Below are 17,786 nucleotides of genomic sequence, written 5' to 3' on the forward strand. Positions count from 1 at the left end.
CCACCTATTTATTAAACACAATTACTAAGAGTGAGCGCGGCATCAACTTTCTATTGCTAAGTCAACTCGCTAGTCGTTTCTTTTTAGCGTCGACTACTTTTTCACTTGGCTAAGCAGTGAAAAACTGGTATATTCATTCAACGGAATTGGTGGCAGGCAACAGCGATGCGCACAAGAGTATTTGCAACGGATGCAGCAAAATGAACGGTTCAATGACCTCGAGCGGGTTTCACTCGTGCTTGTAGAGCGGCACCCAGCCCAGTTCAGTGGCCCTATTATATGTTAGACTTAGAACTACAATTTTGCTATGTGTAAATAAAATTATGCATTTCGCTACTATGCATTCCTCTACAACGGCACGTCGCGAATCACAATTCGTAAGAATAGCTCGAACATTGGCTGTAATGCACATTTGCTACGACAATTTTTAATTCATATTCTTAAAATGTATCGATATTTAGTAAAACATGCCGTACAACTTTATAAGATATTATGCAAATAAGTATGTATATATGTACTTTATCGAAATTTTAGTTCCCTTAAATATACAAAAGAAATTCTACGCTCTTCCCCTAAGCTGTCACTGGACGTCAAGGTCACAGGGGTGCGCATGTGCCGTGCTTGATTTCAAAGAATAAAGATTTTCTTTGGCGTAATAGATATATCTAATCTTTTATATCACTTTTATGTTTGTAAGTAAAGGTTACTTAAAAACCATTTAAAAAAAACTGTAGTTTGAGGAAATATGTCTTTATTGTCTCTAATTAATCAATACAAATTAAATTAATAAACAGAATAAGAATTGTTTATTTTTTTGTATTTTGTTTGTATTTGAGTAAATATTCTAGAAAATAAAATTGGTCCAACGTTTTAATACATTTAATTTATAATAATTTATATTATTATTATTAAATAAAATTTGTAAAAATAATGGTTAACACTTTATTAAGAAAACGATGAGAGCTCAAAAGACAGATAGAATTGGGAACGAGTCTGCGGGTGTCGGTCCCCGGCATCGATCCATGTCTTATATACCCGTTTTACATACTTCCTCGGCCCTCGCGACTCGCGCTCTATGTAAAAGATCCGACCGCGATGCGTCAACTGATGCACATGCACCGCGTCATAGAGTAAACAAGACCGGTATACATAAGCAGTTGTTTCATGGCTTAAATTCCATATATTTTTCACGCGACCATTCGTATGTGTGTGTAATTGTGTATACAGTCGAACGAACTGTAGCTCCTTTCATTACGGATAATATGACAATTGAGCTTGTTTTCCGTGGCATTAATACGGAGATTATATATTGATAGTTATTTCTCAGGTAATTATAAGGCAACGGCCTTTTTAAAAATACATTGGACAATCGTTTTGTAGTATAATTTTAAAAAAGTATTTTGTTTTTAAATATCCATAGCTGGTCATGGATTTAATAGACCTTTTTACAATTCGTTTAAACGGATAAACTTATACGTTCGAATAATTAACAATTAAACGCTTTCGTAATTAAATACGACTTAGAATTTAAATTATCAGATGCATATAATATACTGTCTGCAACTGGTAGTTAATTAATCGCTTTTATAAACTATCTAAATACAAACATCGATATAACTTTTTCTTTTGTTATTTCTTCTACTTTATTGCTTTTAAAAATAGTGATTAAATAGCACCGATTTAGCAGTTAAATAATACGTATATAATTATAAGCATGTGATATAAAAAATATAAATGATAAATATTTTTAATTTGAATAATATAATTGCATAACTAATATTTAAATTGTCATAAGCTAAGTGAACATGCAAACATACCAAGAAGTGTAACAGACACATTAGATTTACTGCAATAGTAAATTAGTTTTTCGAAAAACACATACTTTAAATATAGCCAAGTTGGTATCCCCCAGCGAATCTTACATCTAGTCACACCATACGAATTGACACTAAGTTATTCTGAATAAGGAGAGACTATAGATCAATAGTCGAGTTGGAACAATCTAGAATCTTTATTGATTCGGGTGACGACTCATCCATGACGCTGTAACCACGTGACATTATGTTAAGGGGATATGTCGCGGTATTATTACCAATTTATAGTGAGGCGCAATTTACGGAGAAGGCGTCGTAGGGTAAATGATAATCGATACGCTGCTCGTTAACCTTGAATTTATCATGTTGCTTATTACAATTTTTAAACGCAATAATAGTAACATGTAAGTATATATACACAATCACTCGGGTGTTATATGATAACATCAATAGAATTCACATATTTCGTTTACACTGATATTACTGTTGGGTCTTTGTCACGTCTACCTACGTCCTACACCCACCCACTCACCTCAGCTTTTCTACTATCACAGTATTTTCAGGCACTAGGCGTAACAACGTATATTGACAATGTACAAACAAAACATTTCCGTATACTATTTCATAAGAAAATGTTATTATCTATGTGCAGAGATTACCAAATGCTAATATGTAGACAATGCTCGAAAGAAAAATTACGACAAATTGACGATTTTTTTATATAACGATATATAACGAAAAAGGTTAATATAATAATGTGCATTTTATAGTATTATAAAATGTTTATTTATTTCAGTCGTGTGGCATTATTATTCGGTTGTAATTAACAACAATATAATTTAATTGATAATTATTATGATAATTTAGTTCGTCCTACATTTAAAATCACCTGCTGAGATGTGAAACATTACAACAAATTAGTAATTTTTAATTACATGCCGATCTCGTTATTTATAAAAATATCTGAATATATATTAATACATTATTGTAAATTACATATGTACCTTTCTTTTAAAATTTCATAAGTTTTTTATAATTTTACCCGACGACAAGGTAATCAAAGAAGGGAAATACGTTTACCTCACTACTATTTATATTTTTTACCTCATTTGCTATATGCTACATAAGCATCTCTCCACTTAAGAGTAGATAGGTATATTAAGTAATAATGATTTAATAATAATTATTATTATTAACAACCAATTTTAATAAAAAAACACCTAAATTATAGAAATTTGTCAGTTTATTGAGCTACATCGTCTACTTGCTTTTCTTTAGTTAGGTTTATATCTTCATATCAAAATTATTGTAACAAGGTCCTGTCAGTATGTTCATTAGTTAAATATTGCTTCTGTACGTTTGCGGACACCACACGCGCATGTACATAGGCTTAACATAATATATAAATATATGCTCCGAGCGAATTCATCCGTGTTAAACGTTACTGTTTCGTTTCCGTGGTTATATATAATATATCTATAACCTTTTATAAATGGGATTTCTGACTAATATTGTTTTAAGTCGGAGTATTAACTCCTGAGAATAGTGTGTTCAAACAAACAAAATTTGCAGCTTTAGATATTTATATATATATATATATATATATATATATATATATATATATATATATATATATATATATATATATATATATATAATCTTAATAAGTATAGATAATGATAATTAATTGTATTATATAATATGTTACAAGTACGCGCAATTTGAAGACTCAAAAACGTCCGAATTGGGACGTTGTTTGACGTTTTGCTATTAATCGAGATCGGTGACAAAAAAAAAGAAAATGCCGTCGTGTCGTGAATACAGAAAGTGTACAAACTATGACGAGGCATCTCATACAACATTTAAACACCAACAATTATTTGTGTATTCTCTTCATCTTTTTAAAGACAGAAAATGTTTTTTTGTTTCGAGTTATTTATCCAAACATAGATCATAAAGTGCATATGCGACATCGTAGGTAAAAAAGAGGAAGTTAATACAAAACAAATATGTTTTCACGTCATGTTTTATTTATGTGTATAATATCTTCCAACATACTTGATTGCTGAAAAATATATTATATAATATCATTGAAAACCAACGTTTCAATTCGATGACGATGAGTACATGGAAATATTTCTCTAGATTTGACAAATTCAACAATCAAGACTACTAAAAAAATATCGCACTATGTTAGTCACCGCATCGCAGAACTAAAAATCGTGATGACACACATTAATTGTATTAGATTACTAAATAATTTTGATAGTTATGCAATAATTAAATTTTCCTATTTTTCGTCTTGGTTAGTCTATGCCAAGAGTGCACTGATTGGTTGGACTGCGTAATACGAATAAGTGACGAATACTAGCCTTATTCTCTTCTTTCTTATTCGTCCTAGTTCTAATACGCCATCTCTTTCTCACGACACGCAACGTAGTGAAATATTACTTACACTAACAAAATGCGCATGTGTGCTCGTGTCGTGGAATATTTCTTTCGTATGTTTTGTTCAGGTATCACATATATATACTTTTTGAAATCATTGTTAATAATGATTGTAATCGTATGTACATAATGTTAAAAGGGCACAAAAAAATCATAAAGTTATTTGTCTAAAATCCAATATTTCCATAGTACCTAGAGTACATTTATGCCATTATGATATAGGCTTTTTCAAAAACGTCGTTTCCGCAACAACAGTCACGTGACACTGATAAACATAAAGCGACAACTGCGTGATGGCAGAATTTAAGTTACACTGCTTTGTTAGGGTTCCGTAGATGAACTTTAAGCCTTACAACGCTACGTTCCAACAGAAATAGTTGGCAATTGTGTTTGCTATTGTTTTTATGTTTTCGTTTTGTTGACATCGAGACTTGTAGACGCAACGTTCATTATTTTTGAGTATGACCAAGTCTTAAAGAAAAAACACACGTGAAGGGATTGAGTTAATATAGTATATATGGATACTTTGAGAAAAGATTACTCGTAAGCTTTACTTCCTAAATGGTTTCTTCATATGACTGACTCCATTTTCTTTTTCACAGAAGTGGTATCACACCTCGAAATGAAATGAAATTTAGACATATGTGAAGAACCAGAAGGGCGCAATTTATTATTATAATTAACAATCATATTTTAACGACCTCATAGACATAAGTCCTAGATTCGATTCGTTGACAAAAATAACCAAAAACGTTTCTAGTAATAAATGTTTTATTTACTTAAAATAATATCAAACAAATCATCACATAGTACGCAATACGGTAAAACAAAAATAATATATTGTATTGTTATATATATTCTGATTTTGGTGATATTGCTGATGCAAATTTTGGCGTAAGTGGTTCATGCTCTATTTGAAGTACAGTGAGTGGTGTATTCTGAGTTTGTTCTGTTGCCTGTACTGGGTATTCTAACTGTGGTGAAGGTGGTGATGCGTATTGTGGCGATGGAGCAAGTGTATGCACAAGCGAGTAACTTGAATTTGATGAATTTGTTGAAAATGGACTCATTTGTCTAGTAGCAGGATAGTCATACTTTCCGATGCTTGCTTCGAATAAAATATTGGATATTAAATGCTCGACTACATTTTGAGCATAGCTTGATTTTAAAGCTTCTATTTTTGCTGCAACATGTTCCCCAAAAATAGTGAATCTATTGCGAGATTTCTTAGTTTTAAGTTCTTTTAATATGTCATAAGACCCTTCTTGTTGTAGTAGATCACAATTTGATACCTTTCTTTTTGAGCCTTTTATATTTTTTCTAACATCTGACACGCTTAAATAGCCTGGTTGCGGATCAGGTATATCATTTGCAATAACTTCATTTGGTAAAGGAGTTTGATTTTGAGAGCTTTCTTCGCCAGTGCTTCTTTCTATACCAGAATCCTAAAATAAATTAATAAATACTTTAAAACATTTCTTTTTGAAGATTCTCAAAAAATGCCGAAGAGGAAAAGTATTGACAACACAGTCAACAATTATAGACTTTTCCATAATGCGTAAGACTACAAGATGGGAAACATGTTATGGTTCGATCACCACAGCGAAAGCTATTTTTTATCTACATATGTTGGTGACGGTAAACGGTGGTGTGGCGATGCATTTTCTTTTCTATTGTTATCTTGGCTAAAATGGCGATAAATCATATGGGATTACTTGTGGTCTTGGAATTCCCCTTAAACTAAAGAAAAACATTTCTAAAACTGTCAAATGACCTTCTGTCTTGGATAGATTGGGAGTGATGTCTTAGATAGATAACATGTGGAATAAAAAGCAAATGCATTTTGCCGAGAAGAGAACGTTACAATTAGTGTGGGGAGAAACTTAATACGAAATAAGTACATAGGAAGTGCATGTAGCTACTGTGACAGAAAAGCTAAAAGGAAACAGATTATCATATGAATGAATAAATGTAATGAATAAGGGAAGCTATATAAATTTATTTAATCATATTGCATTTTTATAGGTTAATACAATTAATAAATTTAAATTATTAATTTTTATTATTTTAGTCAAATTTAAAATAGTACCTCCCGATTCCCACCCGACGCAAAGCTGCCCATAATGCGGAAATGGATGATGATGATGATGAAAATGCGGCCTGCATTTCCGCGCTGTATGGCAATGGACATAAGAGGAAGATCGAAATATATGGAAGAACTGTTTATGTAACATGTGCAAGAACGAAATGAAAATGAAAGAAAAAAAAATATACTGAATTTTAATAAAGAATAGACGAGAAAACACCAGGCTTTCAACCTCAAACAATAGGATAAGGCAGGCAAATATTGATCGTTAATGAATATCCAGTGTTCATGAAAATGATCAGAATAATTACTGAGGACTGCCAAGAGAACGAAGGGGATCAGGAAACATATTCATAGTTTTATAAACACCATAATATAATCTTCAGGAAAATATTGCCACTCGACTCATCAATAACTCAGGCATTTGTAAATGCATCAATTTCATACAAAAAAGCTTACAACTACACGTCACTAAGCATCATGCACTTATGCAAAATGCTTTATTCGGTTGTAGCGTATAAAATAAACAATAACAATATTGTTCCATACTTACATGTATTTCATTTAATCCTTTTTCAACCGATAACCTGGGTTCATTTCTGTCTGTTAAAAAAAGAAGCCGTTGGTAAGCAAACCATCGAGGAGTGTCGGAAGTCGAGGATCCAAATTTATTGTCCTCTTTTAATTTCTTTTTCTCTCTAAAAAACTGTGCCGTCAAATTCTTTATTTTCCTTTGAATTTCTAGTTCGTGTAGCCCCATAATATCGCTAATAGTTTTCCAAGCATCCTTTTTCTTATTTTTATTTTTATAATCTACGTCACTTGAATCCCATAGTAAAGTTTGTTTACGATATAAATCTATTAACGTTTCGGTTAATTCATTCGTCCACGTGATAGACATGTTTCTGTTTCCAACTGATATTCCCAACTGGGCAAGCGTACACACAGTAATTAAATATCTGCAGCAACACGCGTATTTCTTCGATGTTTACCGCCTAAAACGGAAACACGGTTTCTCGACATTTGTTTACTATTTATGTTGACAATTTATGGTAACTACAGAGATATGTCACCAACGCGTGATGATAAGAAAAGTTGCAAAAAGTCTTCACAAAAGTAAATTTGTCACGTGTTGGTGACAAATGTTTATGTAATTACGTTAATTTGTCAACAAAAATTGATAAAATTTTACGTAATTTTTGGAGGTTTGTTTTTTGAAAAATAGCAAACACAGATATTGCCAACTATTTAATTGGGAACGGTCCATAAATAGTCTTAGTTTTAAACAAAACGATATTATCCATATTATTTGTTTCCTATATCCACTATAGATTGGCTAAAGATTTGTAATGTTTCAATAAATAAAGTTTTACATTAATAAGTAATAATAATGAATCATTACAACGAATAGTTTAGTTATTTATATTTTTTGGTACTTATAACTGTTACTTCATTTTTATGAATCTCTCCCATGTAAAATAAATTCTATGAGGCAACAACATATAAGGCGATAAAATATATATATAAGTCGCCTGATAGTGAAATAAATAAATTCCTTGACATAAATAAAGAACTCAACCACACCTCAAATACCAAACAGTGTGGCAGTGCTCCATTAATGCCATAAAATGAAATAGAGATGCATTCGGCTTTAAAATTATTTATATAACATTGTTGTCGGAGTGCCTGCATTATGCAAGGATGAAATATTATTAATGAAAATTTTAAATATTATTAATTTTAAGAAAAACTCCTACTTTAAAATGTTTAAATTAAATGTTATAAATATAGCATAATAAATTTCTATTATTTTTTTCCGCTTAATAATAAAGAACAAATTAATGAATGTTATATAAGAACATAAGCTAAATGGCGCTTTATAGTGTATGAAATTTAAAGCTACACACATGTTATTTATAAAATATTATGTTATACATCACTTGAGATAACAAAACAAGCTGTATTTGGTTATCTCAATATAAATAGAAATTATCTTTACAAAATGCAACTTATACCATTGCTGGTGTTTTTTTTAAACAACTGAAAACTAACACTTATTTATATAGTTTAAAACAGTTACTTAAGGTGTTCATAACAAGAGATTGCATACAGTTAGAGCCGTCTTTTAAATGCTTTTAATATTAATGAAAATATCATCAACGATTCTTTTTTCAATACCATAAAAATTTAAAGAAATTGATATCCAAACAAACATTTCTTAAATATTTGAGAAAAATATTTTTTTAACAACTTGAAGGTATATGGGAAAAACAGATTACCAACATTCATTTAATAAGTGTATGACTAATATAAGTAATAATCACCTACTACATAAATAGATATACTAGTATTTTATTTTACTTACCTGGGTATAGCACCTTTTCAGTCATGCCGACAGATCTAATTTGTTATCCATTGAATCCTGCAAGTGGACAATATCAACTTAAATAATTTATTTAAAACTGGATTTTTTTTTAAATTTCAATATGATTACTGTGAGAATGGAGATGCTATTTAGATAAAACTTTCAATAATATAACATTTAAATTTTTTAACAAATTCAATTAAAATAAACATTTGCATTATTAAGTTTCATTTTATATAAATATGTTAAGTTCACTTTGAAAGCAATTATAAATATTATTTAAAAGAATTGTATTATGATAATTTTATTCACATGAAACCAGAAGTAATAAATGAACCGGTTGTCCTTCAATATGTTAGGGTTGCACTTGGACAGTTTCAAATTTCACATTACTTACAAAAATACAGAAAATGATACTCTATTATTATGTACATTTATTAATATATATCATTTATATAAGATAATTTTACCTAAAATGTGCAAAACTTCTTTTCTTAATGTAATGAAAATGAAAATGAAAAATGGTTGATAAGGTTTAGATAACAACAAAGGTACAAGAACATTTGAATATAAAAATATACTAAATTTTGTGTTAAATACAGAGGTATAAAGATTTCTACAAACAATAAAGAGTAAATTATAGACATACTTCGAAATTTAAATACAAACAAAAATAAATATAAACAGGTATTATAATTTTGACATTTAGGTAATCAACATGGGTAATGAGAAATGTTGACTACATTTCTCATGTGAATTACTTAAAATATATGCTACTTTTGGTTTAAAAGAGGCCTACAATAAAATATAAGTATTAATATCAGTAACTTCGTAATAAGTTTAAAATTAATTTTCTAACCTTTTCTAGGACGTGAGTAGTCAAGAAAAATCCTCGTAAAGGCACTGTGCTATCAAATTTAAATATATCAATCACACTGTCCATTTATTAAAGTATTCTAAACCACGACTTAATAAAATGTCACTGCAATAAGTGCGAAAATGGCGACGCATGGATTTTATTGTAAACAATAATAGTTCTCTAATTCACCATCAAAACACATTTATTTCTGTTAAGTAACAAAAACATAATTAATTTCTCAATAATTAATTAATAATTTAATATGTCTACACTAAGTAACAAAACACTAATATTTATTTGCAAATCAAAATTTGCAACCACAGTACAGATGTCGACAAAATGATATTGAGATAGATGGCCAATGACTATTAAATACAGATTACGAATGTTTTACGTTTCACTTTGAATGGCATTGTGTTATTTTGATGTTATATAATAATGGTAAATGGTAACACTTTTTAGAGAAAACTTTTTTCAAATTATAAAGCTGTTCTTAGACCTATGTTGAAGTAATCTATGGAAGATTATTTGAAAAACTGTAAAACTAAGCTACAACATATCATAGATTGTATGTTGTAAGTTGCCAACCTATAATTTAATGACAACAAGCACTAAAAACATTGAAATAAAATAGAATAGTTCCTGATGTATACATATTATAGAACAAGCATGTGATACTGAATATGTGAATAAGATCAAATGTAATTACTGTGATAAATTAATATTATTAATTTAAATAAAACTGTTTCACCTCAAGTTGTAGACTACATAGAGATTGCAAAAGTAATGATTATTTTATTATATATTTGGCAGTTTTGCTGTGTCTTTTAATTTTGAGTACAAGAAATCAGGATTTGTACAAGAAATCAGGAAATTATCCCGGAGATTATTAATTTTGTTTAAAAAAGTAAAATATTATTGTTTTCAATACTTTGGATAAAACGTAGATTATGAGCTCTACGAAATGGGGTATATATATATGTTATAATAATTAGTATCTATGCAATACTTAGGTATTAAACAATCTATACTAATATTATAAATGCAAAACTTCATATGATTTCTTGGCTAAAGCCGGTTAAAATTAAAATTCAGTTCGTAAGGCCACCATTATCACTAAATGTTAATAAAGCAGAGGAAGAATAATAATATGAGTTTTTATCATAGAATGGACAAGCTCTACGTATAAGAAAAGTTATGGATCGAATCATCGAAATTTAAATTTTTAACCAATATAAACTTTACTACATTAATTTAGGATACTTGATTTAACCTAGTTAGAAAAATGATGGTTTTGTTACTCCTTGGCTAATTACCTAATATCTTTTTTAAATATGTTAAAATTTCCCTATAATACTGATACATAAAAGACAAAACCAAGAAGAAACTTGGCTTTTATTAACTTAAAGAATTGTACATAATAAAGTGATAATATATAACATTTGACAAGATAAAAAGACTAGTATAATTTCTTCATAAATTATACGTCAGTCACCCCCTCTATCTTTTTCTAACACTTTTATTATTTTAAGTAAAGACACAGGCGGAACAGATGCATTCATAATATGTTCTTCAGAGGTAACGTTTCGAAAGATACAGTCTTAAGCCAAAAGTTTCAATACTCTTGAATATTCAGAAATGGATTCATCCGGACGCTGTTTTCTAGAAATTAGTACGTGACGTGCTAGAATTCCATTTTTAGGGTTTATGTGACATTATCAAGTATTTTTATTGCATCTTCGTAAAATTTAAAATCTCGAATATATGAAAAAATAGTTGGAGCTAAATGATTTACCAATAGCATCAGCTTCATAGAATCAGGAGTATTAATAGTAATTTCTTCAGATAAAAAATTTGTAAGCGTAAATCGCCAATGCGTCCATTTTAAATCAGAATTTTTAGAACTCGGTTCTATATCAAATCTGTCAGGTTGTAGATAGCGATATATTACGCTTGAGAAAAAGAATGTGTAGTATCGACAAAATGATCTTGAGACGTATTTTAAGTTAATAAAATTTATACATAAAAGACAAACCCAAAAGGAAACTTGGCTTTTATTAACTTAAAGAATTGTACATAATAAAGTGACAATATATAAAATTTGACAAGATAAAAAGAATAGTATAATTTCTTAATAAGTTATACGTCAAATATTATTTTGTATTATGTACGTACGGAACTCATCAATTCAGTAGACACAAATTAGTTGCCAACACTGATTCTTACGATGTCTCGTCTAACTAATGTCAATAACTAAAAGTCAAATGCAGTCGGTCTGTGACGCAAAGTTATTCACAATTGTGAATTTGTTCTTCAATTAAGTATATAGTAGCGAAACTATGGTTTGTTTAAGTTGGAAAGTTTTTATTTAAACAAAATGTCGATTATAAATGAACCTGTGTTGAACATTATAGTGGTGGGCTTCCATCATAAGAAAGGCTGTCAGGTAGGCGTCATGAATATTCTTTAATCAATACTGTTTTTGGGAAAAATAATAAATATTTCAGTAGCTATCACAATGTTTTTTTATATTTTATGGCAATTTTTTGCGAGGTATTAAATATATTTTTATCAAATTCGAAAAACGGCAAAATATTAACTGGTTACAATGTTTTTCTTGCTCTCTTAAACCTGATTGTTCTACAGGTGGAGCATTGTTACCCTGAGTTGGTTGCTGGTCGTCCATCGGAACTTCCAGCTGCTTGGCGTTATCTCCCAGCTTTGGCTTTGCCAGATGGATCCCACAACTATCTTTCTGACACAATATTTTTTAGTTTACCAGGTTTGACTGAACCAGCACATACGGTATACGGTATATCATGTTTTCGCCAAATTCCATTGGAGGTAAGAATAAAATAATAATACTTTACAATAATGAATTTTACAAATTTGACTTTACAAATTTGAATCTTAATTTTTTTCAATTATAGCAAGTGGCACAAAAAACAGAAGACATGACAAGAAGTTCAGTCCAAAAAAGTGTCTGTGTGATTTGTCGAGTGCCACTTTTTGGTCGGCTTGCTGTCAAAATGGAGTTAGTTGTAAGAGCATGGTTCTTGCAGGGTGATTTTTCACAAACAAAACTTCTAGAGGATGCTTTTAAACATCTCAATAGTTGTCCAGTTCAAATAGATCAAGCTTTTGAGGGTAAGCCAAAATCTAATAAAATGATTAATGTTAAATTTATGTATTTTTTGTAGTTATCCAGATTAGTAATATTGATTCTCATTAATTAATTTGCAGGTTTTTCAGTTCAAAAATTAGTGGAAAGTTGGCGACATAAAGCATTATTGCTATTTAAATTGTTACTATTAAGGAGGAAAGTTCTTATATATGGATCTCCAGCTGGTGCATTGTCAGCAGCATTGTTAACACTTATATCTCTCATGCCACGTTGCTTAGAGTTTGGATTATCTCAATCAGCAAATGTTGTGTAAGTAAAAATCTTATGAAAAGTTCAAAAACCTCACTGAAATTAAAATTATTATATGTAAAAATCATTTAATTTATTTATTATTACATAGATTTTATTATAACATAGGCCAGTGATTAAAATGTAAATTATTCATCATTTAAACATATTTGGTTAAATTATGTGCTTATTTAAACTAAGTCATAGCTCTTATATTTGAAATACATAATCTAAGTGGACAACATAGAAAGCTTATGCTTTCTTAAAGCTTATGCTTTCTATGTTGTCCACTTGTGATGAAATCTTTAAAATAACTGCTTATTTTTTTATTTAGTGTAACAGATCGAAAAGAATTAAACATATACTATTTTTGAACTTAATTCAAAAATGGGTTAATCATAATTAGTAGTGGCTGTTTTTACTTTGTATTTTGTAGATTTGACATTTGAAAAAGAAGACATGTCATTGTTTAACTTATCATTTATAAGTAAGGCCAATTATATTATGCTATACTTTAAACACTACTTTTTCTTTGATAGCAAATGCATTATGATGCTGTGTTGTAAATTTGGCACGAGCACGAGATGACCTAGTGGTTAGAACACTTGAATCTTAACCGATCATTGTGGGTTCTAACCTGATTCTTCTAATTTGAATTTGTGTATATAATTCATCTAGTGCTTGATGGTGAAGGAAAACATTGTGAGGAAACCTGCATGTGTCTAATTTCATTGAAATTATGCCACACTTATGTGAACCTGCATTAGAGCAGCGTGTTGGAATAAGCTCCAAACCTTCTCCTCAAAAAGGGAGAGGAGGCCTTAGCCCAGCAGTGGGACATTAACAGGCTGTTACTGATATAAATTTGTGCATATTGCTAAACTAACAAGCTCAGAAACTAGAGATTTGTTTTAAAACTATATATATATATATATACATAAACAATGTAACAATGGTTTATTATAAGAGGTTATTAGCTGTTGTTCAGTGTAGGTGGGAGCCATTGTAAAGGGATTATTATACTGTAAGGTTTTCTATGACAAACAACCTTGTTCAAAAGTAACTTGAAAATTGATAGTATAAAAGAAAATAATATGTGACTAATACAAGAGAACTTTAAATATCCCCACACAATGTTCTTATAATAAGTTAATTAGCAAATATGCCACCTGATGGTCACCACCGTTAGCACTGTAAGAAATATTAACAGTTCTTGACAATGATAATGATACCCTACTGACTCACTCATCTTTCAAACTGTAACATAAGAATGTTAAGTATGTGGTGGTATAATTTTTTATGAGTGATTGATATGAGATGTAATACCAACCCAGATGGGCTTGCACAAAGCCCTAACAACTAGTAAATACAATTTAAATATGGATAGGTGTAGCGCTGCCAAGACATCAGAATAATAATTTAATTATTTGTCTATCTGATGAGACATAACATTAAATATTTAAATTGAATAAATATAAGATGTTAAAATTTATTTCAGTCTTTCAAGACCATTGTCTCCAATTCCTCCTGTGATACAGGAGGATAAAAAACTGGATACTGCAGATACAGATTCTTTAAAAGAGGCTCTTGTAAACGGATCAAATCAATTAGATGAAGAACTCTCCCCAAAAGAGAGTGGAAACTTGATGGAGGAAAAAGATAGAGTAAGCAGACAGAGTTTTGATGAGTCGGTTTTATCAGATGTTGTTGATCGGCAGGAGTTATCAAGTGGCAGAGAAAAGTGTCACAGCATTGGTGAAAAATATAAAATACAGAAGTCAGTAGTGGAAGCTCAGCAAAGTCCTACAATGGCCAGGGATATGAGCGTAGATGGATTATACAACCTAACTGGACAGATTGACCAAACTGAATGTGGATTCCCATTACCATTGTTCGAGGATGGATATATTTGCTTACCTTATTTGTCTTTACAATATTTGGATTTATTATCCGATTCAGCTGTTCAAGGGTTCGTTGTTGGTGCATCTAATGTACTGTTTAAGCAGAAGAGGCAATTGTTTGATGTGTTAGTTGAGGTCAATGAAATGAGAATAGAAACAGCAGATATGAGCCTCAGGAGGCAGCTAACTCTTGGCACAGAAGATCTTCGATTTGCAGATCATGTAGTGCGCCATGCTTCCACTCAAGGTGACACTTGGATAAGAGATCAATTCGCTAGTTATTTAATTTACTTATTAAGAACATCACTCTTGCCAGGTAAACATTAAAATTTAAATATAAAATAATAATTTTTATAAATTATTAAATATCTAATTGATTTAATTTTTTTGCAGAGGGAAGTAGGGAAATCGAGTCTTATAATATACAATTTATGGCTGCTTTCAAATCAACACCAGCATATGAGAAATGGTTAACAGAAACAAACAATGCAGAAATTGAATCTTTTATAAATCTCACTCCAATGCATCCCTTCTCTGGACAGTTGTCGGTAGCCGATATGAAGCTCAAATTGGCACAGTAATTATTTTTGCTTTTTACCTAACATTTGTACTATAATTGAACCACCTCGCACATGGTGTAATAAACTGCAAACTTTATAGGCAAACAGAGGAGGCCCTATCTCAGCAGTGGGAAATTTACAGGCTGTTACTTATTTACCTTTTACCTAATTTTTACCCTGCGAAATTTAAAAATTGATAATAGATAAAAGTAATAATAGAATCGACTTAGCTACTCATATCAAGTAGAAACACTTTATAAATTTAAAGAAAGATAGTAATGAATTAGTATTCGCAGTACGATGTCGACGACGGAGGGCGGGCGCAAAGTGTCGGCGGCGGTGGCCAGCACGGGGCGCGCGGTGGCCAGCACGTCGCGCGCGGTGGGCGGCGCGCTGTCGCACGCGCGCGGCGCGCTGTCGGGCTGGTGGAGCGCGCTCACCGCGCCCGCGCCCGCCGCGCTGGACGGCGCCGACCCGGCCGACGCGGCCGACGCGGCCGACGCGTCCGACGCGTCCGACGCCGACGAGTACGACGGCGACCTCGAGGACAACAGGCGCCACCCCGACGCCGAGGCGGACCCGCCCGACAAGTTCATCGAGGACGATACGGCCACGAGTATTAGTAAAATACGAGTCATTTAAAGTGTGATACTTAAATTAGTCAATTGTTAAATCGTTCCCTGACGTCGTGTAATCGTAGCACTTTAGTTTAATGTCGCTTACGACTACTCCACAGTGTGATTATAAATCCTCATAATTTTTGTTTTTATTTTTTTTATAAATTTTAGAAATCACTTATCTAGTTAGTTGTACAGCCTGTTAGTAATGACAAAGTTTAATTTATATTTTTAAAAATTAAAGAAATTGAATCTTACACTTTTAAGTATAGTACTTTGTAAATATGAAATAGTGCGAATTTTTATAACTACTGTATTATGCGATGCATACTAGTAATCGTGCTCTGTACTTAAAAAGTATTTGGAAACAAAAAATTCAACACCATCATTAAAGTATTTGACTATTTTTTTGTCTATTGAACAATAAAATGGCTAGCCACTGATATTAAGTTATAATGTAAAGAGATTATGTTTTGTGTTAATTTAATTGTATTTTTTTTAGTTGAAAAATTGGTAAAAAATATTTACACATAATTTCCCGTACTTTTTAATATTGAATAATTTAAATACATGTATAGTGAGCATACCAGAAATTTTAAATATCTTAATTGGTCTGAAGTGTTATAACTGAACATCAAAATTATAATATTGTGTAATAAAATGTAATTGTTCTATTAGAATTGTCTTATTAGAAAGAAAAGGTAAGCATTAAAAAAATAAAAATAGCAAGATGTCTTAAATTAAACGATGTGCACATTTTGATTAGGGCAAGATATTAAGATCGCTAAAGAGCCATGAAATAATATGCTTAAACATAAAATATTTCGGCTTGTCAGTATTTCTAGCGATGTATTCGATCAATATCACTTTCTCTCTTGATAAGTCTTGTGGTCCATCTGATATGAAATTGGTGAAACAATAATAATTTGTTGCAACCTAACGTTACATAAATATGAAAGGAAATGTTTATATAACCGATGTATAGTTATAATATATTTATAACGGCCATTTTACAGGGAATAACTTAGCATTAAAGTTTTATTCAATGAAATTATACCTTTCACCGTGCGTGTACTCTTCCGTTCTGTATCTACAGAAAAAAATAAAATAAGTTTCGTTATTTATAATGTAGACAAGTAGTGATTCCGCTCGTATGTATAATTTGTGATCTCTAATACATAATTATTGTTGATATTTTATTTATAGTAAACAATAAATGTACTTTAATTTAAAAATATTGCATTTTTGTTTTTTTTTTTTACTTTACTATTCAAAACCTTCAATGTTTATGCAAATAGAAGTTGGGAAGGTATTTGTTTCTATGATGCTTCTAATCTTATATTTGCAAACTGTTTTTAGTCTTATTTAAAACCACCGGCCCACCCTGACGCGATGAACAATTATATTTTTCATGCCAATAATGACATTTATAGGATGAAAATTGATGCAATTTTTGTAGGGATCTATAATTGTCCTGAAAATAAAATATAGTCTATTACTAGCTGATAATGTATCTTTCTATTTATGAAAGAACACATACAAAAAATCTAATTCTCTTTTTCATTATAGTATGGATAATTCTAACAAGATATATTACTCAATACAAAACTTTCAATTTAATGTTATACTTGATAAACGTGAGATATGCGTGGAGTTAGTGTTCGTTGATTTCCATACAGGACATTAAGTTCATAATTATACATAGTTGAGTATGAAATTTTATT

The 17,786-nt window shown here is 30.7% G+C and overlaps 2 protein-coding genes across 2 annotated transcripts; one reads left to right on the forward strand and one right to left on the reverse strand.

The window, feature by feature from the left end:
* Positions 1-5,015: 5,015 nt before the first annotated feature.
* On the reverse strand, positions 5,016-9,958 carry LOC126770310 (uncharacterized). The gene is made up of 4 exons (XM_050489670.1): positions 9,573-9,958; positions 8,714-8,770; positions 6,902-7,343; positions 5,016-5,707 (listed from the first exon to the last, which is right to left on the reverse strand). Exons 3-4 carry the CDS (start codon positions 7,247-7,249, stop codon positions 5,111-5,113), a joined length of 945 nt encoding a protein of 314 aa, XP_050345627.1. The 5' UTR covers positions 7,250-7,343; positions 8,714-8,770; positions 9,573-9,958; the 3' UTR covers positions 5,016-5,110.
* A 1,840-nt stretch (positions 9,959-11,798) lies between these two features.
* On the forward strand, positions 11,799-16,810 carry LOC126770294 (late secretory pathway protein AVL9 homolog). Its single transcript, XM_050489636.1, has 7 exons — positions 11,799-12,018; positions 12,219-12,416; positions 12,503-12,719; positions 12,816-13,005; positions 14,483-15,201; positions 15,279-15,462; positions 15,742-16,810. Exons 1-7 carry the CDS (start codon positions 11,950-11,952, stop codon positions 16,085-16,087), a joined length of 1,923 nt encoding a protein of 640 aa, XP_050345593.1. The 5' UTR covers positions 11,799-11,949; the 3' UTR covers positions 16,088-16,810.
* The last annotated feature ends 976 nt before the right edge of the window (positions 16,811-17,786 follow it).

This window comes from Nymphalis io, chromosome 8 (assembly GCF_905147045.1).
Source record: "Nymphalis io chromosome 8, ilAglIoxx1.1, whole genome shotgun sequence".
In the NCBI taxonomy this organism is placed as follows: Eukaryota; Metazoa; Arthropoda; class Insecta; order Lepidoptera; family Nymphalidae; genus Nymphalis; species Nymphalis io.